The 27,737-nt window shown below is 34.5% G+C and overlaps 2 protein-coding genes across 13 annotated transcripts in view; one reads left to right on the top strand and one right to left on the bottom strand.

Moving 5' to 3' along the window:
• The window catches only part of LOC149651742 (rap guanine nucleotide exchange factor 6-like), a 97,623-nt gene extending 93,299 nt beyond the window's left edge, over positions 1-4,324 (top strand). For 7 of the 11 annotated variants that reach the window (XM_089848787.1, XM_089848786.1, XM_089848792.1 and 4 more), the window contains 4 exons: positions 547-774; positions 1,996-2,073; positions 2,239-2,463; positions 4,166-4,324. In XM_089848787.1, the coding sequence (XP_089704913.1) occupies positions 547-774; positions 1,996-2,073; positions 2,239-2,463; positions 4,166-4,197 (563 nt within the window). In that variant the 3' untranslated portion in view covers positions 4,198-4,324. The remainder of the gene's footprint in view (positions 1-546; positions 775-1,995; positions 2,074-2,238; positions 2,464-4,165) is intronic. The other 4 variants (XM_089848789.1, XM_089848790.1, XM_089848794.1 and 1 more) reach the window with 4 other exon arrangements.
• Positions 4,325-9,272: 4,948 nt separating this feature from the next.
• The window catches only part of LOC149651744 (phosphatidylcholine:ceramide cholinephosphotransferase 2-like), a 34,676-nt gene continuing 16,211 nt past the window's right edge, over positions 9,273-27,737 (bottom strand). Inside the window, exons 1-7 of one of the 2 annotated variants that reach the window (XM_089848805.1) lie at positions 23,609-24,010; positions 20,374-21,113; positions 17,783-17,900; positions 16,159-16,315; positions 15,235-15,410; positions 14,972-15,162; positions 9,273-12,205 (exon numbers count right to left, since the gene is read on the bottom strand). In XM_089848805.1, coding sequence (XP_089704931.1) covers positions 15,013-15,162; positions 15,235-15,410; positions 16,159-16,315; positions 17,783-17,900; positions 20,374-21,113; positions 23,609-23,644 — 1,377 coding nt within the window. In that variant the 5' untranslated portion in view covers positions 23,645-24,010 and the 3' untranslated portion in view covers positions 9,273-12,205; positions 14,972-15,012. Of the gene's footprint in view, positions 12,206-14,971; positions 15,163-15,234; positions 15,411-16,158; positions 16,316-17,782; positions 17,901-20,373; positions 21,114-23,608; positions 24,011-27,737 lie in introns of those variants that run through there. The other variant, XM_089848806.1, reaches the window with a different exon arrangement.

Here is a 27,737-nt window from a genome sequence, read left to right on the forward strand (position 1 = left end):
TGTTCACTCCCTTAAAGTAGGTCTTGTGTTAATTCGCAGTTACGCGGTTACCGTCGTCTGCTATTGTGTATGCTAGAACTTCCTCGATTTGTGTTTGTAGTCAGGACAGAGTAGCTGGTAATGTTTTAAAAGGTATTTGAAGGTATAATATGGATTTAAGTAAGGTTATCGAAGCAATAGAAGAGCGCGTAAAACTATATACGTTTAAAACAAATCTCGGTAGCTTAGCTATAGTGCGAGCAGCTTGCGTCGTGATGCACGTGATCGAGTGGGCTATGGTTAAACCAAGGAGCATAAATGTCTGAACTACTTTCAGTCGCGAGTTTGCAAGTCCATCAGTCACTAGTAAACTAAATAGTTATTGGCGAAACTTTGATGTCCGCGTTTTTTAACACAGGCTCTATGGCCATTGTCATACTTTCCCTCTCATCCACATTTGCTCGCACGTATTTCTTAATAGAGAAAGTGAATGGTTAAGATATATACTCTTTTTTTTTTGTTTGTTTGTTTGCATTGTGTGAATTTTGCTCCATTATTAATTTGTAGGCTCCGTGACATCGACCGATAGCTGCGGTAGCTACCACAGTCATATTCCAAACCATCCACCCCCGTTACCCCCTCATTCCTTACCACCTTCTTCTCATTCCTCATCCTCCTCTTATGACACTGATTCGGGGCATGCTACCTCTTCCGCAAGTTTTGACAGTCACAGTATCAGTTCGATAAGTTCTTCCAACAATTCACCTCCAGCCCAACGACGAGGGCCTTTATTAGGTAATGAAATACAACCACCAGCACCACCATCACAGCTTCTTATAGATTTAGGCCTAAATCACCCCAGATCTTGCACGATGTGATAATATTTACTTATACGCATGTGTTCTTTTTTTTCTTGTATTCTGATATAATTTGGCATTGGAACGTAATTTTGTATATATATATATATTTGTAAAGTATTGGTAATTCATTGATTTTTTTCGACCTATAAGCCTCTTCCCCCTAATTTCGTGGATTTAGTAAGTGAGGAATAGAATATGATTTTAAAATAAAACATTTCTTCGGATAGTCGTACATTTATTTTTACATGGTGGTTTATTTGAAACGAGGGGTCAGATATTCCCAATAAGGCGTATGGGATTTCGCGATTTTGTCAACGGTTTCGTGATTTCTTCTTTGATTTCGCGATATCGCCAAAGATTTCGTTATTTCTTCTTTCATTTCGTGATTCTATTTGATTTCGCAATAGCGCCAAAAATTTCGTGATTTCCTCTTGATTTCGCGATAGCGTCAAAGATTTCGTGATTTCTTCTTTGGTTTCGCGATAGCGCCAAAAATTTCGTGATTTCCTCTTTGATTTCGCGATAGCGTCAAAGTTTCGTGATTTCTTCTTTGATTTCGCGATTTTGTCAAAGATATCGTGATTTCTTCTTTGATTTCGCGATTTCTCCAAAGATTTCGTGATTTCTTCTTTGGTTTCGCGATTTCTCCAAAGATTTCGTGATTTTTTCTTTGATTTCGGAATTTCCTCTTTATTTCGCGATAGCGTCAAAGATTTCGTGATTTCTTCTTTGGTTTCGCGATTTCTCCAAAGATTTCGTGATTTCTTCTTTGGTTTCGCGATTTCTCCAAAGATTTCGTGATTTCTTCTTTGATTTCGCGATTTCTCCAAAGATTTCGGAATTTCCTCTTTGATTTCGTGAGTTCTTCAAAGATGTCTTGATTTTGTTCGACAAATTTCGCGAGACGCGTACGGGATTAGTGTGAATGTCGGACCCCTCGATCTGAAACGCATTGCACTGATGGACTGCATCTCTCTATATATGGACCACCCTGAAATTGCTCAATTTCGAAATTTGGCAGGACTTATAGGTGGAAAATTTCAGATTACACACGCTGTCAAACTAAAAACGTGGCTTCTGCTATAACTGCCTTTCAAGCAGCAACTTGTTCTTTGTTCCATCAATTGCTAACCGTGAGCTTATACTTTCATTTCAGCTTCTCACTCACCACCCACCATGAGGATAAGACCGCCATTTCCTCACGCTGTACCCGTTCTACCCGCAGTAATACCAGGCACGTTTCATTCTTAATATTATTTTTCACATACAGCTCCTATACGACACAAACATAAACATATTATTATTTATTTATTTATTTATTTTTAAACGCTGCTGGCTAGAAAAGTAGTCGCTTACAATTTGTTTTTTTTTTGTTTATTTTTTCGTTGTTGATGTTCAGGGCTTATGCCGCTAGCTGGTATCATGGCACCCCCTCCACCACCGGGTCCCTTAAGAGAAGGCGTACCATTCCCCCCAGTTAGAAGCCGGAAACCCCCAGATTACATGGTAGCTGCTCAGATGGCAGCGCGTAATAGGCAAATGGCTCGCTTGGGTAGAGCGCATAGTCACGAAGGGGTCACCACTAATTACTACAATAGCGATGCCACTGATCCTGAAGAAGATGGTAAGCTTAAAAAAACACGTTTCCGGCTTAAGTAGCCAAGTACCCTATCGTTCATTCTGTCACCTGTGCCTAAAACTCAAGAATTTCGTAAGTACTTGGAATCATCTGGTTGTACAAAGTAGGCGTGGCTAAGTACGGTGATAGATATTCCAAGTATTACTTTTACGATTTCTTTATCTCCTGGGTTCCTTCCATCTTCTCTATCTTAGTTTTTACGATTTTTGGTTGTTTGGTTGGTTTTTTGGCAAGCTTCGCGCGCTTTTGCACGTGGCTTGCGTTTATTATAGATGCTTGGTACCCTATGGTATTACGGGGTATTGTTGTTAGTGTTTTAGTAACGAATGTTTGGGGGGAGTTCTGTTGCGTTTTCTTGATCTTATTTATATAAGTTCATTACGTGGGTGGATTTGTAATGATTTACTTCAATTTATTAACTTCTTAATGTTGTGGTTGGTGGTTGTAGCTTTTATGGGGTGTTATTTTAGACTATACATCTGGATTGGTTTTTGCGAGGGGGTAGACACTTTGGATCTCTGTGTACACCTGAGCTCCAAGCAGGGGCGTGCCAACATGAGCCAACATTTTCAACTGGAGCGGGGGCAAAATGACTGCTTAATGTTAAAGTCCCATAGAATTGAGAATTTGAGCGGGGGCGAAGGCCCCCGCTGCCCCCGTAGTTGGCACGCCCCTGGCTCCAAGCCTTCGGAACTCAGAGTTCAGCTTTGACAGTACATTGAGTTCAAGACATATTGTACACCTGAGTTCTCAAGTGTCTACCCCCTCGGGTTTTTGCTCTCACTTATCACGAACGTGATTTATTGCATTTTTTTTGGTGAAACTATTATTTATGGTTTCTACCCCCCTCTCCTCCCATAACCTCGTAAAAATATTCCTCGATGTATCATCCATAGTAGAACTTGGAATAATCTTCGTAGTTTCTTTCTGTCTGAACTAAGTAGGCGTGGCTATTTAATAAATGGCTTTTGATTTTTCCACTTTATGAAATTTATTCGAATCTTAGGGTGATTGATTGCACGTTTTTAATATCGTAACACATTAGTCTTTTGAATATCTTAAAATGTATCAAAACACTTTGGTAACTTCCAATCCACTCAAGTATTATAGCAAGAAGTTATATCAGTATCTCAGAGAGAAGGTATAAGATGCCTTTGTATTCGCGCGCCATAGTCCCAGTCCCCCTTTCAAAATACAAGGGGGGACGTAAAAGGAGGCGCCGGGCTATTTCGCCTCTCCTCAGTCGGAAAATATGACTGTAATTTTCGTCATTCGCGTCGCGCCGACGTGAGTTTTCAAGAACCAATGAGATGCTGGTTGTAATTTAGAGGCGGGGATTAACTCCGGACAGACTACGTTTGGACTGGAGATAAAGCTGGAAATCTGGCGAATTTATACCTTCTCTCTGAGATACTAGATATAACTTCTTGATTATAGTATATTGAAACTTTTCATTTTTACGTGAAAATTTTGCATTGCACGTTTGGTGGTTGTTTTTTTAATTATCATTGCCTATTACAAAATGACCTTATCACGGCACAAAAAACCCCGCTTGCTTCATTAACACAGACCTCACACACTCACTGGTAATTTATCCAAAATTAATTCCCTCAAAAACCTCATCAACCCAAAAGATCATTATCATACATTTAAATTTAAAATCTGGGTCTGTCTATATTGTTTTCAGATGAGGATGAAGCCCAAGTATCGGCTGTCTAAATCAAATTATAATTTTATTAATTAATTAATTAATTAATTACCTGAGTGTTTCGTCAGATATAAAGATATTTATAAAAAGAACAACAAACAGCGCCAAGCGGTGTGTGCGGATATTTAAAAAAACAAATTTAAAAAAACCATCCAACAAGGACAATATTTCGGGACGGGATTTAATTTAATATAATATAAATAAAATTAGTACTAAAGTACTTTGCGAATACGTTTTTAAAATCAACATTATAACTTTATGAACTGCGCAGTACGATAAGATGCGATGCGAACTTTGAATGAACACTTTGCGAGGAATTGAATCTACTAGTCACAAATACGAGAGCTTTTTTTTTTAATTAAATGAATAATTAAACACAAATTAATTAAGAGATGAGATTAAGAGCGGCCCAGCATAAAGGATAAATATCTTATTATATTATATATATATATATTAAAAATAGATTGGTTTTGATATTAATTTGGTTGTAAAAAAATCAAAACCTCCATCGATAATCTAGTTTTTTTTTTTTGTTTTTTAATTTGCGTGTAAATAATTCGGTGTTTTAATCCAACAGACATTTATAGAACATTTTTGTATAGTTTTTTTTTTTCAGACTTTTTTTGCGTAACGCTGTCTGTGATTGGCAGAATTTTTGTGGAGGGGGGGGGTAGTTTTGCATTGCAACCCCCCCCCCTATTCCCCCAACCCCTAAGTGCATAATTTTAATATAAAAATGGGGGAATTTAATAATTATAATAATATGAATTTTGAACCAAAGATTTTTTTTTTTATTATTATAAGGAATATTTTGCGTTTTATAAGCGGAGGAAAATTTGCGGGAATTTTAGATGAAAAATGGTACTGACATATTTTTAATTATTATATATTAATTGCATTGCGCGTAGATGAGTAAGAAAAAAAAGAACGCGTTAAGTTTATTTTTATGAAGATTTGAAAGGATCAACAAACAAACAAGGGACTTTTTGGCAAAAAGCAATTTTTTTTTTTTTTTTTAGATTAAATATTTTTTAGGTTTCGATTTTTGAAAAGAAAGAAAAAAAAAACCAACAAAGATATAGTATTAATTCATTTTTTATATAAATATATATAAAATTATTAAGGAAAAAGAGGCGATATTTGCATAAAAAAACAAATTCCAGTAAAAAACAAAAACAAATTTAGAAAATATATTTTTGCTGGTTTTTAATTAAATAATGAAATTTGGGTTCGTAAAATGATTTAGAGAATATATTCTCCATAATAGGATAGAAATCTCGCCGCTCGCCGTTGATTAGAAAACGTTATAAAGTTTTTAATTTTTACCCCTCCCCCTCTCCCCCAAACCCCATGACGTCATAATTATTTTTACCTTATTGTACATTAAGATGAAAAATTTGTACATTATGTTTGTATATGTATATATATATATTAACAGTGCCTTTTTCGCCCCTGATTTCGGTTGATTTCCTCCCCCATACCCCCATTTTTCTTTGATAAAAATCTCCCCATCTCCAAAAAACAAGAACCATTTTGTTTTCTTTAATTTGGACTTTTGAGCTGAGCCATATTCGCCCATAGCCCAATGAAGAAATACATTAAAATACAAAACTTTTTAATTTTAAAAGGAATAATATCTTATTCACCTACAAAACCTACTAGGTGACTGGGTCTGTGAGTTAATAAAAACAGGGATAGATTTAATGTTAGAAGTAGGAATGGAGAACGGTTAGTATTTATTTATTATAGCCCAGCATAGAGCCCCTCCCTCCAACACGTAACGAAAAGTTTAAACTACGTTTTGATGACATTGCTGACGAGGACGGCGAAAAATACGTAATGCCGTTTTACCTCTGTCGCTATGACCCGCCTCTTCTTTCATACCCCTTCGTCCCGTGGAAGGGGCTCCGGGACGTGCGCCCAGATTACTCTGTTCTCCATTCCTACTTCTAAAATTAAATCTATCCCTTATAAAAACAAAGGCTTATTGCAATGCATACTTGATATTCACCGTTCACGTACAAACCAAGGCATAATGTAGACATTTTCAATAACCATAAAATAAGTCTACTTTGTCTACAAAACTCTATATAGGATTTTGTTAGAAGCGGCAGTTCTGTGCTTTGACTATAATTGAGTGAGGATAAAGTTATCATGGAGTGCCAACTGACATTCGTGAGACCACCGCGAACTTTAAACGCCAGTAACACCTGTCCCCCTGATAAAACTTAAGGCAAACTTTTGTATTATTCATCAGTTGCCTTAATTACGAAGTAAGTCATGCTACAATTCCCCAAACACGCAATTAATCGATGCAAATTACAAAGAAGAATTACTTGAAACTTCTCCTCCACATTATCGAGGGGAAATAAGAAACGCCTTTTCTTAATTCTGTGTATATTTATATACAAACTTATAAAGAAAAACCTGTACATTATCTATTCGTCTTCATTTTTGACAAGGTTTTTGCAAACACGACACGTAAGTCTCGTTCAAGTACAAACTAGGTTGGCAGTGTTGTTAAAGTTACTTCTAATAGGCTGCAATGACGTTAGATAAACCTAAACACAGCGTATTACTTTAGTGAATAACGAAGTTGACAATGGATTGCACGTCGATCTTATCGCTTCTTTTCTTATATATTTTCTTTGAAACTTATTGGCGCGATGTAGTTGCATTTTCGTACAAAGGGAGTAATTTTGTACCTCCTGGGGTATTTTTGTTTGCCGACTTAAAAGTATTTGTTTAGCGACCGATTTTAAAGGTTTTTCTTGACCGTTAGTCTTATTCAGTGAGAGATATGTCGTTGGACGCGATTGACAAAGAACGCGATGAAGCCCGAATGGAATCCATGTCCAAATTGGACTTGGATACCAGTGAAGGTCTCTTTAGGGCTCTGTGTATCTTAGGTAAAATTAAACTTCGACCCGAAAGACCTCGACTCGAGGAATTACAATTGGACTATAAATGTAGAGGAAGTTACGGTACTTGTATTGAAGATAGGTACTTGTTTGCCAATCCAGTACCGCAACCTTTTAGGAAAGTTCGAATTGGGGATTTGAGCTATACTAATATAGAATGGCAAATGTTGACCTTGCATAGGTCGAAAGTACCAGGAGACGAACTGATTTTTACGAGGTAAGATACCGCGCGACAACGAGTTGAAGAATGAAGGTTTGCAAGGATTTATGGGAACACTTTTAATTGTTGCGCCTTTAGTTTGCATTTATTTATCGCTTGTAAATGTTTATTTACCAATATTTTATTACGTTTTTTGTGTAAATTTTTTCGTGTATATTTTTTCGAGAGGGGAAACTACTTGCGTACATTTGAACCCTGTAAATTATACTTACACTAAAGTCATAGCGAAATCAGATAATTGAAGTCGGTGAAATTAAGTTTCTGAATGTTCAAGCGAAGTCATTTTTTTTAAAGTCAAGAATCAGGCGCACTTTACAAAGGTTACTTTTAACAAGTGGTTTTCCAGCGATCTTATGTTTGTTTGTAAAGCTTATTGCAATTCCCAATTTTGTTGCATTTTTGTAATCGCGCAATTGCACTTGTCCCACACACTCGTCGCTCCTTAGAAAACTAACAAAACCAACTGTAAAGGTACGTTGATTTGGCCAGACAACGCGTCAAGACGATCGGTTGCGAAATAATCGAAAAGAACTACCGTTCAGCCGATTCTTTTTTCCGTTCTTGGCGATTGAACGAAAGATGGTCACCTTACGAAGACGATAGCTCGGACGAAGAAGAGAACGCGGACGATTTGACCTATAAGCCTGACCCCAATAAGGTTCCATTTGTACCCTACGACCACGACGCATTCGTCCGTCAAACAACTAAAAACCAATCATCATCGAAATCCTTATGCCTCGATTCGATTAACATTAATCGCATCGTTCAAAGACTTGAAAAGTTAAGGACTATGAACCCTTTTCATTATAAACCTCCGAAGGAACCTAAGCCTAAAGTTCGCAAAAACGTCGTACGACGAAAGATTGTCAATTTAGAAGGGAAAGTCGTGGTCGAACTCGAAAGATGCAGTAGTTTCGAAGAAGATTTGGCCAGCGTTACCTCTTTGGATTTGGAAGCCGGACCAATTGAATCGGCTGAATTGTCGTCCAAGTTGAATAGGAAAAGAATCGTACAAAAGGAAAAGATGGTACTACGAGCTAACCGTAAGAAAAGGAGACATTTATGGTGTGTCGCTTGCGCCGCTGCCCAAAAACCCGCCATGAATACTCAAAATAAACCCTTGAATAAAGAATAATTATTGATACCCTAGTTGTTGTTTATTTAAAAAAAAAAGCGACTGAGTCATTACTTAAGTCCAAAAGTGTATAGATATGAAAAGAAAAAGTACACTTCGTTAACAATTCCCTGCCTATGGTGGTAAACTGAGAAGCAAACTACCCTCCTCTCAACCCCCTTCACGAATTAACCAATCAGAGAAGAGCTTCTTAACGTCATAGGTTTATAGAAAGTAGTACACGATGCTGGCGATCCTAACTTTAATTTTTGGTACTAGAGCTAGCATCCGTTAGTTCATGAGCCTATTCACGGCGACCCGGCTTGTTCCCTGTGCCCTCCACGGTCGGAAAGCTAATCAATCATACGCAGAGGGGGGGTCGACATTATTCTGGGATGAAGGAGGGAAGGGCTTCCCATATTACACGGCGCCAGCAACTTTCAACGAAGTGTACTTTTTGTTTTTATATCTATATACTTTTGTTAAGTCGAAGTGTTTGTATTAAAATCGAACCAGCTGCTCACTTCTAGGATTGTAAAGGACATGTAAGAGCGACTGAAGGTTGAATATGGAACCATAAAGTCTAGGAAATCCATTTTTAGGCATATTCCAATATGGCGCTTTCTTATGAGTGACACTCTCATGTTGATAACTAATCATTTAATCAAAACCAACAAATAAAAGTAATTTTTGAACCCCCATTCATCAAAATCTGCATATTTAATCAGGGAAAATTAACGTAAAACGTCCATGGAAATTCAAGATATTAAAATTCGAACTTCGGGCATGTACTCGATCGTAAATGAAAAAATTCCCATGCACTTCAAATACTTTTTTTTTTGTCAAAAAGACATTTATTATTTAGGACAACATTGTTTCGAACACGAACGATGCAAAATACAAGAGGTTTTTTTTTATTATCATTTATATTTCACTTCTCTCTCATTTAAATCTAATATTTCTTAGTTTTCTTTTTTTTATAACATTATAATTTTCTACTATATTTGAAAAAGGCACAACGCACCTGTATATTTTCAAAACTCGCCATTTCTTAAGTCAAGTCCTAAAAATTAATTTTCCATTAACTTTTAAGTTAATTAATTAATTAAACTAATGTATAGGGTTCGTTTTTTTGAAAATGAAACTAAGATTAGATTAGATTAGATTGGGGGTAGAAAAGATTGGGTTGAACTTCAGACAATTTAGTTATCAGTATATATATATATTTAATTTTAATTAATTAATTAGGGTTTAAGCTTAGTTTAATCAAGAAGTGATATCTAGTTTATTAGGGAGAAGGTATAAGATGCCTAAGTATTCGTGCGCCTTAGTCCCAGTCCCCCTTTCAAAATACAGGGGGGGGGACGTAAAAGGAGGCCGGGATATTTCGCTCCTCAGTCGGAAAATATGACTGTAATTTTCGTCATTCGCGTCGCGCTGACGTGAGTTTTCAAGCACCAATGAGATGCTGGCTGGTTGTAATTTAGAGGCGGGGATTAACTCTGCGGACACGTCTACGTTTGGACTGGAGATAAAGCTGGAAATGTGGGGCGAATTTATAACTTCTCTCTAATAAACTAGATATCACTTCTTGGTTTAATTAATTTTTGAAGCCATATGAAAACTGCCCTTTGATAGCCTATTCCATATAGGGACGGAGAGAGGTGTGGTCACGTGGTTTTGTTTTTTTTCTTAGTATGTATAATCAGTTTTTATCAGAAAACTGACTAAATAGTATAATTAAAATTTTAACTATTGTTTTTGCCAAATTTCTTATGGCAAAACAGAGAAAATAATTAACTTACTTAAAAGATATGTTATTTTTTCTTTTTCTTTTTTCCCTTAACATTAAAACTTAATTATTATTTTTTTTTTAAATATTACATTAGGAATATATTTAATTTAAGGTAGCTTTGTTTGTTTTTGCGATAGAGAGGGGAGGTATACATTATTTTAAAACACTTTTTAATACATTTTTTTTTTTGGGCTATCCGCATTTCATATTAATTTTTCTAACCCAGACAAAAATACAAATTTCATAAAACTGACAATTTTTTTTTATTTATTTTAAAACATTTTTTATTTTTATATTTTTTTGTTTTTATGAAATATCACACTTAGTTGGTTTTTTTAAGCACAATGAGCGTTTAAAGCACTGGTTTTTCATTTTTATTTTTTTTTTTAATATAATACGCTCTGTGGGTTAAGTTTTGTTTTTTAGTTTTTTATCTATCATTAAATGCAAGCGGATTCAGGTTTTTTTTTTAATTTCCTAGTAAAATATTTAATTTAATTTAATTTAATTAAGTTGACTCTTTATAATATTTTTTTTTTCAGGCAAATTTCGGTTTTTTGTTTTAATTTTAACTATTATTTATCAGAAATTATTCGATAATAATAATAATAAATCCAGTTTAACAATAGATAGATTAAGTTTAGTTACAGAATTAACCTAGCCAAACTAAAATTAATATCTAATTTAAAAACATTAATTAATTAATTATTTAATTATTTAATTAATTAAAAATAAAAGTATTTCAAAAAAATAATATTTAAATATTTTTTAATCTCAACACTTAATTAAAAAGATTAAATTTAATTGGCTTTTTTTTATTAAGTTTTAAGTTTTAGCTGTACAGTATTTAAATATCTTTACCAGTATTTAGAAAATGGCCTTGGCAGGAATGGTTAGAATAGTTTTTTTTTTCCTTTTTTTTTGTATATTTAACTAATACAAAAATCCAAAAAAAAAAAACATTTTGCAAATTTTCAAAATTAAAAATACGCCAATACAAAAACTCTGGCAGTTGTTTTTTTAATTAATTAAGAACATTCATTAAAATATGAGGAATTTACGTTTCATTTTTTTTTTTCGTTAGTAAAAATTTAAATCTAAGTTAAACTGGTTTTTAAAACTTTCTTATTATAATTATTTTTGTTTTATCATTTGGCTATATATTTAAATTTAGTTTTTCAGAGACAAAAATACTGGGTTGATTATAAAATAATTAACTGCTGTTTTGGTGGAGGTTTTTAGTTGAATATAGACTTGAAATTTTTATCACTAAACTCTCACATACTAAATTTCAAAAAAAAAAAATCAATTCTTTTTGACTAAAAATTTACTCAAAAAAATTAAAATAACGAACGGGATGTGCATTAAAAGGTTTTTAGACAAATTTTCCTTTAAATCAGCTAAATATATAAATATTGGTTTTATTTTTATTTTTAATTTTTTTGATATTTTTCTAGTTAAGTTTTTTTCATTTATTTATTTATTTTAAAAAAAAAGTTCATTTTCCTTAGATTTTGTCAACAAGTTTTCAAGAAATAGGCGCGTAATTTTCACCCAGCCAAATTTTTCTTTATAATTTTTGAAGAAAAATTATACATTTATGGGAACTTTATATATTACCATTTTTAACAATGGTGAGATTCGTAAAGTTTTCTTTTTTTTTTTTTGTAGGTATAATTCGAAAAAAAACAGCGCGCGTGTTTGTTTGTTTGTTTATTTATTTGTTTGTTTTTGTTTATAATGGAATCATTTTTGAAATGTACCGTAGACTTTTTATTTGCAAAAGGTTTCTGTTAATACGTTACCACCAAAAAATAAACAACTTTTTGGGGCTATTATATATATATATATTTGAAGAAATCAGGGCTATTAAACCAGAGTCACAACTTAAGTTTCTTAGGCTGTCAGTCCTTTAGCTCTGTTGCACTTGCTTTTTTCGCGAAAAAAATCCACACACACCTTTAACCTTCTGAAACGAAACGAAAAAATACGAAATAATTAACATAAAATACAAATATTTACTTTATAAATTGTTTATGATCTAAAATAGTAGCAATAGCAAATAAAGGAGAGTTGTGTACACTCCTAGAGATGTGAAATTACCGTAATTTTTAAAAAATGGTAATTTACCGAAAAATTGCCGGTAAATTACCGGAAAATTGCACGTAAATTACCGGAAAATTGCACGTAAATTACCGGAAAATTGCACGTAAATTACCGGAAAATTGCACGTAAATTACCGGAAAATTGCACGTAAATTACCGGAAAATTGCCGGTAAATTACCCGAAAGATTGCACGTAAATTACCCGAAAGATTGCACGTAAATTACCCGAAAATTGCACGTAAATTACCCGAAAATTGCACGTAAATTACCCGAAAATTGCACGTAAATTACCCGAAAATTGCACGTAAATTACCCGAAAATTGCACGTAAATTACCCGAAAATTGCACGTAAATTACCCGAAAATTGCACGTAAATTACCCGAAAATTGCACGTAAATTACCCGAAAATTGCACGTAAATTATCGAAAGATTGCCGGTAAATTACCGAAAGATTGCACGTAAATTACCCGAAAATTGCACGTAAATTACCCGAAAATTGCACGTAAATTACCCGAAAATTGCACGTAAAGTACCGGAAAATTGCACGTAAAGTACCGGAAAATTGCACGTAAGTTACCGGAAAATTGCACGTAAGTTACCGGAAAATTGCACGTAAACTACCGGAAAATTGTACGTAAATTACCGAAAGATTGCCGGTAAATTACCGACAAATTGCCGGTAAATTACCGAAAAATTGCCGGTAAATTACCGAAAAATTGCCGGTAAATTACCGATTAAAATTTTGGAATAACAAAAATTACCGTAATTTATGGTATTTTATACTTTCACAGGCTTATTACCTCGGTAATTTACGTAATTTACTGGTAAATTACCATTTTAAATTACGGTAAGATATAAATTGGTAATTTACGCGGTGAATTACCGGTAATTTACGACTCACATCTCTATACACTCCCAATTTATCTACTCTTGATATTGCGATACACTTCTGGGAATAACTAAAAGTCCTTGAAATTAAAGCCCTTGCTTTTATCTGTCTACTTCTTTGAATTGGACTGGTTTCAAAGACCGGTAACACTGCACTAGGATCACGGGATAAGATTAAATTAAAAGAAACTTTAATATAAACAAAAAAAAAATAAAAGAAATAACCCTAAAGTAAGAGTGACGTCAATCCTGACTTTTAAAAACCATCTTAAATTCAACCCAAGCGTACACTAACTACAAAAACAGTTTAAAGGAGTTTTTTCTCACGTAGCCTTACATAAAGGGGTTAAGTATAGTTAGTAGAGTGAAGTTACGTTGATTTGTATCTTAGTTATTTTAGGGTGCTGTTGGAGGAACCCCTTTTCTAAAACATACGATTTCTTTTTTTATAAATTTAAAGTTTGGATTTTGTCCAAATTTCTTTCGCAGTATTTTCTTCATAGGAATACCCCTTTTTACACCCAAGAAACCCAGGGGATTTTTTTCTTCTTGCCACGCTATAAATTTATTTTTATAAATAAACTTCAATAATAAACGTTGACGTCACTAAACGAACGACTAACACGTGTCTAATATTGGGGGTGATGTCTGTCTTTACGATTGAAATTACCTTGAAATAAAAATAAAGAAATAAATTGCTTAACCAATTTAGTGACTATTTTTAGAGCGAGGTTAAGTATTGTATAATGAATCAGAAGTAAGATGAGACTAGAAGTACTGAGCTAGCCAAATTCTTCACTTGGCGAAAGTGAATATTCTTGATAACACGACCAACGGTTGGCCCTCTGGTAGCGGTTTCTGAATTTCCCCTCTAAATAGTGAGACGCTCGTGGCGGTAGAGGGCCGAACTGGATTCAAGGAGCCGCGTCCGTGTTCCGCGGCTTTAGGTTGAGGGGAAGGGGGTAGGAAATGTTTTTGGAACTCGACCAATTTTTTTCTCTCTAGTGTAGGCGCGATGGAAGCGGCATAAAATCCTCAAATTTGTTCACTAGTGCTAGGATCTACTATCAAGTATCAATGCTAGAGCTCTTCACATCTAGTCTCATCTTACTTCTGGTTTAATGAATCAAAATGATACGATGTTAACATTAATTTTAATTAATTTGACCCAAAAAATTAACTAGCTGTCTGTTTTTAATTAAGAGGTAGGGAAGAGGTTAATAGGTTACATAATAAACAATAAAATTTAGGATAATCACCAAAAATAAACAACATTTTATTTTTAAAATAAAATAATAGCGAAACAAATAATAATAATAATAGTAATAAAACAATTGAATTTTAAGGGAGTTTAAGTCCAAGGCTCCCAAAGACTATATTCTACAACATATGTACACTTTTTTTAGCACTTAAATATTGCAGATAGCGTTTATGATTATTATGGTGGAAAGCCCACAAAGTCCAAGTCTTTCGAATTTCGAATTTATCGTACACTTTACTACTTATACTTGAAATAATTGAAAACTGATACAAGTTATCTTCGAGTTTAATTACCGCCGCCCCCCTAGTACTTATTAAGCAAGGGCATACAATAAAACTATATTGGGGTACTAATAAAATATTGCATAAAATAAAACTCCGTAATTAAAAATGAGGTCTAGTAATAACCGCTCCAATTAAAACTTGGAGCATTATATTTTATTTAAATATTTATTAGGATTATAATTAATTAAATTATTTACCAAACAAAACTTGGCAACTCCCTGGATAGGATAGGAAGGTACTAGGAGATCCGTGATCTTTTAAGAAATCGCCTTGGCCAAGGTAATGGCCATTCGTATTGTCTAGGTACGCAACCACCAACGTTCTTTTCAAAATAAGTGAAGATACTAAACCACCACGTTCTAGCTAGGAAATTATTGGGTCCATTTTTCTGTATAGAAAATAGTCGTAATTAGACATCTTAATGATTTATACGCTCCTTGGGTGGGTTATCTATTACTACCTTTAATATTTGGTTATTACACATGGTGTGATATATCCAAAAGACGCGTGTCGTGACGTAATAAGCAATGACAACATCCACCGAGTAATGACCCCTGGAAAGTAAGACGAAAACGATACCAGCAGCGCTAGCTGTCCAAGAAAGATAATGTAAAGGAAACCATCTTCGAGGAGTATCTGTTAGGGAATTATATAAAAATAGGTTGTTTATTCAAGGTGTCAAAGGTCAAACTACGAAATATTGGTGGTACATGGTGAAGATTGGGTTGGTTTTATTTTTTGTTTCGTCATTTATTTTGCTTAGAACGCGTATTTTCTTCAGTCTTCAGATAACAAAACAACATGTACCCACCCACCGGGGTTTGAGGTGAATTGTTAGTTCATTATCAATAAGTTGCAAAAAACGTTATCTCTTTCACTGAATTTTTTGGAAACTAAGCAATTTTTAAACATTGTTTCATCATGGAATTCGATCCTAATTTATAACGGAACTATATGGCAAAGTAAGACCAAAAATTTTACCGCAATAAAATTCCGTGTAAAATTAAAAACACGAAGAGTAACGCCAGAACATTACAAAACAGAGAAATATCTCAAAAACACTCGATGGGCAATGGCCAACAACACATCATCATGATGATAATTTTGTCGAAACATAATAAACAATGATTACAATTGCACGATTTTGCCTATCCAGTATGTGACTGCCTAAATAAATGTAGGACCAGCTAAGTTCTGACCTTAAAGAATCTGACCCCAACCACTATAATAACCTTTATTTTGAAGAACTGGTTTTGAAATCGGAATTTTTAAAAATTAGAACATTAGTGGAAAAACATCCACAAACATAGTACATAAATAAATAAATAACCCAATCTTTACACCCTAAACCAAAAAACAAGAATATGTAAATTATTTGGCTTACATTCGCGAATGACAAGATAAGACATTGTTAACGTGACAGTATGGCCGCTGTAGATATAGTCGCCACAGTAAATGTGCTGCCCATTAATTGAAAGGCCAAAACCGCTCATAATACGTAATACTCTCTTTACTATTAACGCTGCTGTTGTGGAATTTTCCTAATAAAATAAAAGAGAAAAAAATAATCATCAATAAAAGATAATGATAGTTCTTCTTCGTAGTCAGTACTTAGAAAAGATCACGTGAAATAAGAACCCCGGCTGAATTAAGAATTAAGACCAACCAATTTAAAAACATTTTTACGTTTCATTTCCTCTAATAAATCGAGCCCTCTCGCTTTAAAAAACATCATTTCCTAATTTGCCTAACACCAAATTATGCAAATAGAGTTTAATTTAAAACTTCCTTTACTCCATCCAATGAACCAACACGTTTTGGAAACTCAAAAAAAGAAGTAATGGAGTGAAGTGTTGCTAGGACCATAAGTTTATAAAATATGTTCCATAAGGATGACACTACCTATACTTCTGTTAGTTTTGCAATAGTTCCATCTAGGTCCTATTTAGTCTATATTACTAAGCCTTTGACAGCGCCTGAGTCACCATGTGTAGCTTTACCTCGAATCTATGACCTACTTCATTCACTTTATGACAAGCTCCAGTTTGTAACCAGTGACAAACTTATGCTGAACATATCTTATAAACTTATGCTAGGACTTTTTGGGGTTTAGACCCAATGGGGCAAAAGCTCGCGATTGAACGCATTTAATACTCCAACCTAGTAGAATTCGTTAATTTTGGGGGGGGGGCAAAGAGACTGGGTGAGAGAAGAAAAAGGTGCGGAGGAAGCTTAGCTTGAAAGGCTGCTTGCTTGCTGTTCTACAAAGCAACAACCCTTCCCTCTCTTTTAGGGATGGTTGGTGGTAAGCGAGCGGGTTCTAGAACGGAATTCGTCGCGCGAGCTATTTTGACTATCCCCCTGCCTATATCTCCAGGCGAAATTAAAGGATTTAATTAGCTCCCGAACTGTTAATTGTTTCAGTCTTTAGAAATGAGGTAATAGAATATATATATACACTCAGATTCCGACAAGTGGGGTTGAAGTGGATGGCTTTGATGGTGTTCTTTTCCTAAGGCTAGGTTGGGAGCTATAGTGTTTAATTGTTTGGGTCTCTTGTTTATTTGTTCTCTTGTTTAGTTGTTTATACTACTTTATTTGGAAATTGCAATGAGTCTCTAACAAAAATACATCGGTTGCAATAGAGTAATATCTTTCACATATATGGCAACGTCATAACCCTCTATCTCTTACCTTAGTGATATCCCCCTTTCCGAAGGCAAATAGTATTCTCTAATACAAAGTTGCCTCCAACGAAGGGGATACACAGTTAACTCCCCCTCTCTACCGATATTACTCTATTGTACGGAGGGGGTTTGCAACAGATTTAGCATAAAACTGGGTTAGATACAAATTGGATTTAAAAAAAAAAAACATTGGTATTTTAAATAAATTTTCAAAATGATATAACTTCTTTACTAATTAACCGATTTTGACCTAATTGGTCTCATTTGAAAGCTCTCGTTTTAACACTTGACATGACAAGGCGTGAATATGTAAAAACTTACCCGTGGTGAACAGAAATATGTGGTACTGGCAACCGGAACTTGGGTGACAAACATAGTTACACTTCTCATTAGATAAAACAAAGCCATCAAGAAAAATACTCTTCGTAGGATAATGAACCTGGAATTAAAAGAAATTTAATTAAATTAACATTTATTTTTCCATTAAATTATCAAATCTAGATGTACATTTATTTTCTTTACATAAATTTAAAAAAGAATTCGCATTTTGGCACTCTAAACTTAAGTTTTCGTAAGATTTTAGAAAGCATTTTAACGGCTTATCTTTTAAGATGCTTTTAAAGGGCTAGTAACCAGTTTGAAAATTGATATTATTTGTCCCTTATTGTAGCTCAATATACGTACTATTTTAGAGCTGATTTTAAAGAGGTAGGCACAAGTTGGAATTTCTCTCTGGCTCCCCCACCCATACTAAATTACTAGCTATCGCTCTCATTTTTGTACAGGTGGCACTAACCCTTTAAGTAACGTGGGTACGTCAAGGAACATAATCCAGATAAAAACTCGAGTTAAAAAGGTGGATGTGTGGATGTATAAGTCAATACATGTACCATCTAGGTCTTGTGATGCGAGGAACCAGATTTTTTTTAAGTCATGGTACAAGTTATTATAAAGGATGATATAGTCTTTTAACCTTGATATAGCTGCGAGGCGTATCGAGTTTCTACGTCGGCGCCCGTCGAGAAAAAATATCTTAATAACAAGCCTTATTCTGTATTAATTTTTATATCCCCTCTTGCATCCAACTAATATAAACCTAGGACCATAAGTTTATAATATATGTTCCATAAGTTTGTCACTGGTTACAAACTGGAGCTTGTCATGAAGTGATTGAAGTAGGTCATAGATTCGATGTAAAGCGACGCCTGATGGATGAGGCACTGTCAAAGGGCCTTACTCTATTAATTTGTATATCCCCTCTTGCAGCTAATATAAACCTAGGACCATAAGTTTATAAGATATGTTGGCCATAAGTTTGTCACTGGTTACAAACTGGAGCTTGTCATGAAGTGACAACGTAGGTCACAGATTCGGGGTAAAGCGACGCCTGGTGAGGCGCTGTCAAAGGCTTAATACAGACTAAATAGGATGATAGACTGCAAAGAGTGTAGGACTTCAATTTTCGCTTGTCGTTCTCGAACTAGCTCGAGCTTTAAGTCTCTAGCATTAGTGTCGTCATACTTATGGAACATATCTTATAAACTTATGCTAGGCCTTTTAAGTTCGTATAGTACACAAGCACTGAAACTTCACTCCCCGACGTTAAATTCCATATAGATATGATCTAAGGCAGATGTATGTACCCCCTTTTTATTCGTGGAGCATATGGAGGGACCAGTATTTTTGTCTGTTAGCTGGGATATGTTAACAAAAATTTAACCTTCAACTGGCTAGTACGGTATGGGTGTAATTTACAATGTATGTCACATGTAGGCGATATGAACTGTTCAATTTAATATATGTCACGCAGTGTAGGTGGGTTTAGCTTTAGCGACGGTGCAAAATTAACCTGTTGTTTGAAAAACTAACGGCGTATTCGTAAACACATATATTCAACAGGCGTGTACGGTAACTAAAGGCCCATTCACACTCGAGAAAAATCTTATGTTCCCGTCGGTCGCCTGATAAATTTCGTTTCAGCACCATAAGTTCATAAGATATGTTCACCATAAGTTTGTCACTGGTTACATACTGGAGCTCGTCATGAAGTGACCACGTAGGTCATAGATAAAGCGAGGTACGCCTGGTGAGGCGCTGTCAAAGGCTTAGTTATGCAGACTAAATTAACCACCGAGTGTAGGACTTCAATTCTCCCTTATCGTTCTTGAACTATAGCTCGAGCAGTAAACCTCTAGCATTACGAAAAGTATGGGTAGTGTAGCGAGAAAAGCGACTTCACCAACGTGAACTTAGATTTTAGTAGAGTCTGAGTAGGCCTTAAGTTTAAAATTTATAGAAAATACGAGAACTTCAGCTCCTTTTTTTAGAATTTGATTGTACTATAGTGTTTTTAAAATTAGTGCTAGGCTGTATTTATAGATATTGATTTCACTTAAAGTTCGTTTGTAAACTGGCCTGGAAATAACTTCATCTGTGGATTGGGAAAGAAAATCGTTCTATGGATTTTTATGACGGTAGACTATAGAGCCAATGAAGAAAAGTAACGCGTATAGGGGCTTTGAACCCATATGAACATATATAGCGAGTGCGTTGAACCGCCTAAAAAATATAATCTACTTGATGCTTTGCACTCGGCATTCAATACTAGCCATATCAAATAACAAGATTAAATTTCAATTACGTAATACGTAAACAAATATATCACATAACTTTCATAAATATCCATGAAAAAAATGACATGTATTTCCATGGTTCAAACAAATACAATACAATCTAATCTAATGGGGCAGTATCGATCGGTTATAGGTCACACGATCGCGCACGATATTGATCGATTAAAGCGCGATTGAACGATGATTAGGTCCATTATAGTACTCCCAAAAGATTAATAAGCAAACCCCTTAATTATTTAAGTAAATAAGAAATATGATTTAAAAGTTTATATAGCTTACCTGTGTTTGTGCACAAATATGAAAAGCAGGGTTGACCATATTGAAATCATAATAATGATTTCGGAGACGTCTAAAGCCCAGTCAATTGGGGGAAAAAGGTCGAAAAATATGTCGGGTAAAGGTGGATTCTTTGAGCGATCAGGTACTCGGTCGTGGATTATGGCCAAGCACGTGAGATTCAACGTGACGTTAAACGTGAAAAAGACAACGGCCAAGAAGGTCTTCCATTTTTCAGGTGGAAATCGTGGTTCTTCCTTTTCGGGGGCGGGTAAAGGGATGCTGACAACACCTTCGGACGAAGAGGTCAACTGATAATGATGATGATTATGATGATTCTCGCTACCATTCTTTTCCCTTCGACTTAATCCATTCGTGTGAGGGTGTCCCTGAATGTTGTCCGAGTAGATTTCGATGATTTCGCTTCCGCCGCTGTTGCGTTTATCCCCCCAAACATTATCGGTGCAAGCGTTGCCGTTGCTCAACAACGGTTGCTGCTCGCTGACTTGGTTGGAAGACATGTTTAACAAGTTACGAACGTGAGTGATGTCTTCCGCGTCTTCGTCGTGATACTTCCGATGATGCTTATTGGGAGATGACTTGTTACTTCCGGTGGTCGTAGTGTTACCGCTGCCCAAATGAAAGTTATTATTTTTTTTCACGTCCTCTTCGTACTTGTCCAAGATATTGGCCAGAAGTCCATTGCGTATTCGAAAGAGCGCTCGTTGCCCCTTAAGCAGAGCCTATTTTAAAGACAAAAGAAAAATTTTAAACTTTAGAAATGAAATCTTTGAAGAAAAAAAATTGAATTGCGACACAGGGAGGGTTTATGTCTCATTGTCTTTAAAATATGTTGTGGGAATTTTGTTTGAGATATATCTGATAATTGAGAGAGGTTTTTATCGAGAAAATTCCACGTTCACTCGGAGAAAATTTAAACTAAATAAGTAAATACTTGACTGCGATTTATGGCTATACGTCTACAATACAAATAACGCTTTTACCATAAAAAACTTTTACCAAAACAATTAGCTTTTTAGCGGCGAAAAACAATAATAGAGGTGACAAGTGGAATTTTTATTGCGCCACTTATAATGCTCTAGACGTTCCACACTTCAAATCAATTTAAGTACTAAGTTTATATTTCACAAATATTTTTAAGCCTAATTCGAAAAGGACACGTGATTCTCTTTGTACCTCGGGCCAATCTTGAAAGATCTTAATATAGGGGGCGCTCATATTACAGACTGCAGGCTTACTTTGATCATTAATACAAATGATTTTAATCGAAATGTAACCGTACTACTTAAAAATTCATAACTAATTATCTCCTATAGCAAGAATAATAATTCATATTCTTAAATATTTAAAAATTAATTATAACTAAAAAGGATTCGAGGAAGTAAAATAATATGGATTAATATTATATAAAGGGGAATTCCTGTAAAAGTACAACACTTACGAACGAAGTTTATTTATTTTTTCCATATTTGGGAAATGTACTTACTAAAGTAGGCAAATATTCGCGAAGAATAATAGACCGAACGAACAAAACTTTTCCCAAGATCTATTTTCGGAATTAACCTTTCTATACGTGAACAGACAATTAAGTAAAGTACCTTTCCAGTATAAAGTTTCAAGAACAATCACTAATGTACACACGGAATAAGTATGAATCTACTCCACTTAATAGACCGCAAAAAAAAATAATAATTCAAAATAGACCATCTATACTCTGCCAGGGTTCATACAAAAAGTAATATCTAGTTTTCTAGGGAGAAGGTATAAATTCGCCACATTTCTAGCTAGCTTTATCTCCAGTCCAAAAGACGTAGGTCCTGAGTTAATCCCCGCCTCTAAATTACAACCAGCTTCTCATTGGTTCTTGAAAACTCACGTCAGCGCGACGCGAATGACGAAAATTACCTATTTTCCGACTGAGGAGAGTGTAGCGAAATAGCCCGGCCTCATTTTACATCCCCCTTGTATTTTGAAAGAAGGACTGGGACTATGGCGCGCGAATATTTAAGCATCTTATACCTTCTCCCTAATAAACTAGATATCACTTCTTGGTTCATATCACGATTTTCGACTCAAAATGATCGTGCACCCAAAGAACATGCCCCTTAATTTATGACAAACTTATCAGAAACACCCTGTACATAAGATTATAAAACAATTTCTATTGTAAATTAATTAAACCTTAAAATTTATCAGAAATACTCTTGAAAATCCTGACAATATGAACCCTGAATAATAAATATAATAAATTGCGGTTACAATGTACGTGTGTAAATAATAGAACATTCTTAGAAATATATCTTGATTCGTTCCGTGTTGATTTCTTATGTCCCTCCCCCCCCCCCACTCCGAAAAGGAAATAATATAGCCGGTATATAGTGACATGTATATTCTTACTTAGTATATGATAAAAAGAATTTTTTGACACGTATTCAAATAAGTATGGCTATGGCACTGTATGAATCATTTATTTAGCATATTGGGATAAAATAGAAATCAATATATTATATTTCTATTGTATCTATGTTGTGGTTCTGGGATATTACCATAACATAACGGTATTAAATATTTAGTGTTATGTAGTTAACAAGGTATAACATTGCTAGTTAGTTAAGAATATCGTCAGATTTGTGTTCCAGAAAAAAATCGATTTAAATATATTAGTTTTATTTCACTGAAGGCTTTAATATTGGGGAAATGGATTAATTCCCCCCTTCCCCTAGATGTTTTAAAAGCGGAAATGAACAGTTGATTTAAGTAAGCTGAGAAGACAGTTTCAGTGACCTGACCGATCCTTCAATGAATCTTACACCTAACCTAATCTAACAGACCATGAAAACTATACATGCACTTTATAGACTAGGAGGATCGATACCATTTAAAACATAATTACAGGCTACTTGGTAATGATTGCACTTTGTCCCCGGCCCCAAGTAGCCCGACCTCTTGGTGTAAATAGTATCAATGCTCCTACTATTAAAACTATGTATTACTGTCAAAATGAATTGTTTTGGTAAATTAGAAAAATAAATTATGATGATCAAAATACTCCAATATACACATTAATGCCGTTTAATTTGTCACCATGGAGCAATATTAAAGGAGATATAGATAAATTTAACGCAATTTTAAATGAATTTTCGTTCTCACTCCATTAAAAATGCTCCTTGGAAAACGGGCATAAATAATCAATACAAAACCAAGAAATTTTACGTACCAAATTGTCTAAAATGATGTTAAAATCCGACATCATATTTGATGTTTAAAAAAAAAATAAATAAGTAAACTTCACTTAATAATTTTGCGAAAACACCGGGGATACACCACAAAAATACACATTATCACGGACGGTTAACCGACAACGTCTGCTCGCGAATTTAACATTGAAATAATGAACTTCAAATAATAATAATATTTAAATAAAAAAACTCTACTTGAGGAAGTAAAAATTTACTTCGTCAAAAATTCGCGTAAATTTTTTTTCCTAGTTTTCTAACCTTGAATTCTATGATCGGATTAATGCTAAAAAAAACTATCTTTGGATTTTTTTTTTTTTTTTTGATTTTTTTGGGATAAAATATTCCTTCTGCCAGCCACCAACGATGGCGGCGTACTAGAGGAAGTTTTTTTTTATTTTTTTTAGTTTTTGTGGATCTCAAATCTCAATTATAGTATATACTGTACGCATGCGAGCCAAGCCAATCTGCAATGGGGTAGCGTAGCCCTGAGGGGGTTCCGAAAAAAACCTGAACCGGGGATTCGAGAGACTCGAAAGCTGGATTTCAACCCTCCCCTATCGTGGATTAAAGGAATAGTTTCATACAGATAATCCCAGTGCTTCAATTTGAGCTAAATAACGTTAAAATCGCTCAAAAACTAAGAAAGTTAGGCTTATATTTAGGCCTACCACTTCATCAACCAGCTATGAGGTATATTTATTAACTTTATTGTCTAATTGTGACGTAATTTGTCTAATTTAAAAGCTCTCGTGGCGTTAGCGTGTAAATAAGTATTTCAAAAATTGGTTTATCAGTTGGTAAAGTAAATATTGTAACAAAAAATGCCAAGAAGGTATATAATGACTAATATTACAAACAGAAATGTTTTAAATATTTTTTCCCCTACCAATTTTTTATTATGTTTCTATTTTTCAATATTATTTAAAATTAATTTTCCACGTTTATAGTTATGTTCTGTAGCATTATTTACCAGTATGACAAAGACAGTGACCTAGTGATATTTTTGACACCATCACAAACGCGTCAAATCATAATAACAACACTGAAACTTTGCCTTTCGCGAGGTTAGTACTACCTAGCACTCGTCTTGTTTTTCGAATCAACCCAAGACCAACCAGTTAGGGAGGGTAGAGAAAATTCCCAACCAGTAAACCGGGAATGGATAGGATAGATGGTGAATTCCAACACAGCAGCAGCGAGTACATCCACGCCGTAACTAACCACTACTTAAACCAAAGGCCACACGTCAAGCCTCGCGTCTACTACAGTTTCCAATTGATATCTTAGATAAAATCATTATCGATTTTGAGAGGAAACTTTTAGTAAAAGTTTCAGGATTTCTTGGTATAGGGCTATTAAACGAGAATCAACGTTTCTCCCACACTTTCAGGTTGAATTGACGGAGTTATGGCGCGAAAAAGCTTATATCCCACACGTCATGGAAATGATATCAGAGGTGATAGGAAAGAAATAGTTTCCGTAGTATAGAAAAAAAAGAAAAGAAAAAACGGCATTCCATAACTTAGTTCCGGAGTACTTTTCCCTACTTCCCGCCGGCTATGTTTGTTTGCTAATAGGCCCAAGTAGTCTACAGACTACCGGCGTTATGGGCAAAAAATAACATATGTCATTTTGTCGACCCATAAAGAAGGGAAGGGTCTTCTTGGTCAGATAAGTCTTTACCCCTTTTCCAACTTAACTTGTCCTTCAACAAGATATAACGTCATATTCAATTCATTTAAAGGGATTGTAGTAATTAATTTAGATTACAACAGACACTATTCGAAACAGATCGTCCGCTTCGTATGGGATTAGTTAAAATATTGTCGTCTGCTTTGGGTTAAGACTGAACAACTGTTAGCAGGGCCGGAAATAAGAAAAATTTATTATACGACATGTGTCCCTTATTTGACTGGAAAATTTATAGGACATTGTCCACTGGAGTACGCAAAAATAGTGTAGCTTTTCCATAGCCAAGCTATCAAAACTTCGGAAAATTTATTGGTCAAACTGTCCTGTGACCCCCTTAGTTTTTAAAAAAATTATCGGACATTTTAAAATTTTATTGGACAATGTCCAGTGTCCTGTGCTTATTTCCGGCCCTGACTGTTAGTATGTGGACAACAAAGACTTTAGATAGTCCTTCAACGTTATTAGTCCGCCACCAAATTTGGTCTGTTTTGTTTGAACTCGTATCTAACGCCTTTGGAATTAGCATACCGGAGGTTTATCTTTAAGAAAACATAGTGGTCAACCCTCACCCCCCTGACCTTTAGGGGGGTTTTGGACTGGTAGTTTCAAAAATATGAAAATTAAGACTAACAAGTTACTTTTGTTAATGCAAAATTGAAAATATTTCTAAAATGAATTGGAAAATCGGAATTTTGGGTCGATGATGACCTCGTAACCCTGTAGCTTTCTACTGGAAAACATCTGTTGCTTCATCTTGAACCAATTCCCTAATCGATATATGCTATTATCCCTTTTAAATTCATTGGAATGTATAAAGATAAAAAGATAGGATAGTTAATTTTTCGTCAAGGCTTTTCGGCGGTGGCAATTAAAAGGAAAATTAAATATAAGGATTTAAAACTTCCAAGACGCTGGCGTCAGCTTTTTCAAGGAAAACCAAAGAAAATGTTTCTCTAATCAAATGACTAAACGTAACGCTACGCTTTTTAACCGAATGACGTAGCTACTAAACTTACTCTACATATGACTCAAAAACTTAACTCACCGCGATTTTTCTTATCTATTTCAATGACTGAATAATGAATAGTTAAATTATTAAGCTATACGCTACGTCATTTTTAGTACCGAGACTGCGCAGTTACGTTTTTTTTTTTTTTTTTTTAACTTGGATTAAAAATCTCGGTCGAATCGGATTGGATCGGAAGTGTTGCTGTATTTAATTACTTTGTTTTTTATTATATATAAAAAAATGTGTTTAATGCACTGCTCCATTTTCGCTAGATTACGTAAACCCCGGTAAAACCTGTAGCGTTTAAATTGAGCTTATATAAAACGAGTTAGGTACACGAATCATAAATAGTAATGTTGTTACCAGCGAAGTATGATGATAATTATTTTGGATTTTAATTGAGGGATTTAACAGCTGACAATCTTAGATAAATAATATTTAATCTTTTGACGTCGATTGTTTGTTTAAACAGGGTTGCCACGGAATTTTCAGAACCAAATTCCCTGACTTTTCCAGGTTTTCCCTGACTTTTTAGGCCGAAAGTGTGAATGCAGCACGTTTTAAGTGCTTATAATTAAATAAACTCTCATTAAGTTTTCTAACGTATTTGTTGCACCAAAATGATTAAGAAACATTTTAACTATAAATAACAGTCTTAAGAGAGCATTTACTTCACACAAAAACAATTCTAGACATTTTTAAGGATTGTTCTACAGTTCTTTCTGTGTTAAGAAAGGATGAGGAGAAACTTTCATTACTCTTTTAATAAAGACTTATCCCCAGAAATTTTACCCACTAAAATCAAATTCCCTGACTTTGCTGAAATTTTTAAAATTCCCTGACTTTTCCCTGACCTTTTCGGCTCATTTTTAAATTCCCTGACTTTTCCAGGATCTCCAGGTACTGTGGCAACCCTGTTAAAGAGCTTCTTGAAACGTTATTAAATCTGTTTGTTTGTTAACGAATAACGTTTGTAAACAATGATCAAAATAGGATTTAAAATAATTAATAATTTTTTTATTCTTTATTTGAATTCGATTTAAGTGTGGAATTTAATAGCTGACCGTATTTAATCATTTAAGACATAAAAAAACCCTTCAAATATTGTTTAAAATGTGTTTGTTTGTTAACGAATAAGGTTTGTTAACAATGCTCAAAATAAGATTTAAACTATATATTTTTTAAATTTATATTTGATCACGATTTAAGTGTGGAATTTAACAGCTGACCGTATTTAATCATTTAACGCTTTATAAGCCATAGAGAGCCCTTCAAATATTGTTTAAAAATGTGTTTGTTTGTTAACGAATAACGTTTGTAAACAATGCTCGAACAAACTAGGATTTTTAAAATATAAATATTTTTTTTTTATTCGTTGTATAATTCTACATTTGAACAACGTTCAA

The sequence above is a fragment of the Phalangium opilio genome, unplaced genomic scaffold, assembly GCF_054372755.1.
Source record: "Phalangium opilio isolate 3A_F unplaced genomic scaffold, DU_Popi_V2 ptg000082l_1, whole genome shotgun sequence".
In the NCBI taxonomy this organism is placed as follows: Eukaryota; Metazoa; Arthropoda; class Arachnida; order Opiliones; family Phalangiidae; genus Phalangium; species Phalangium opilio.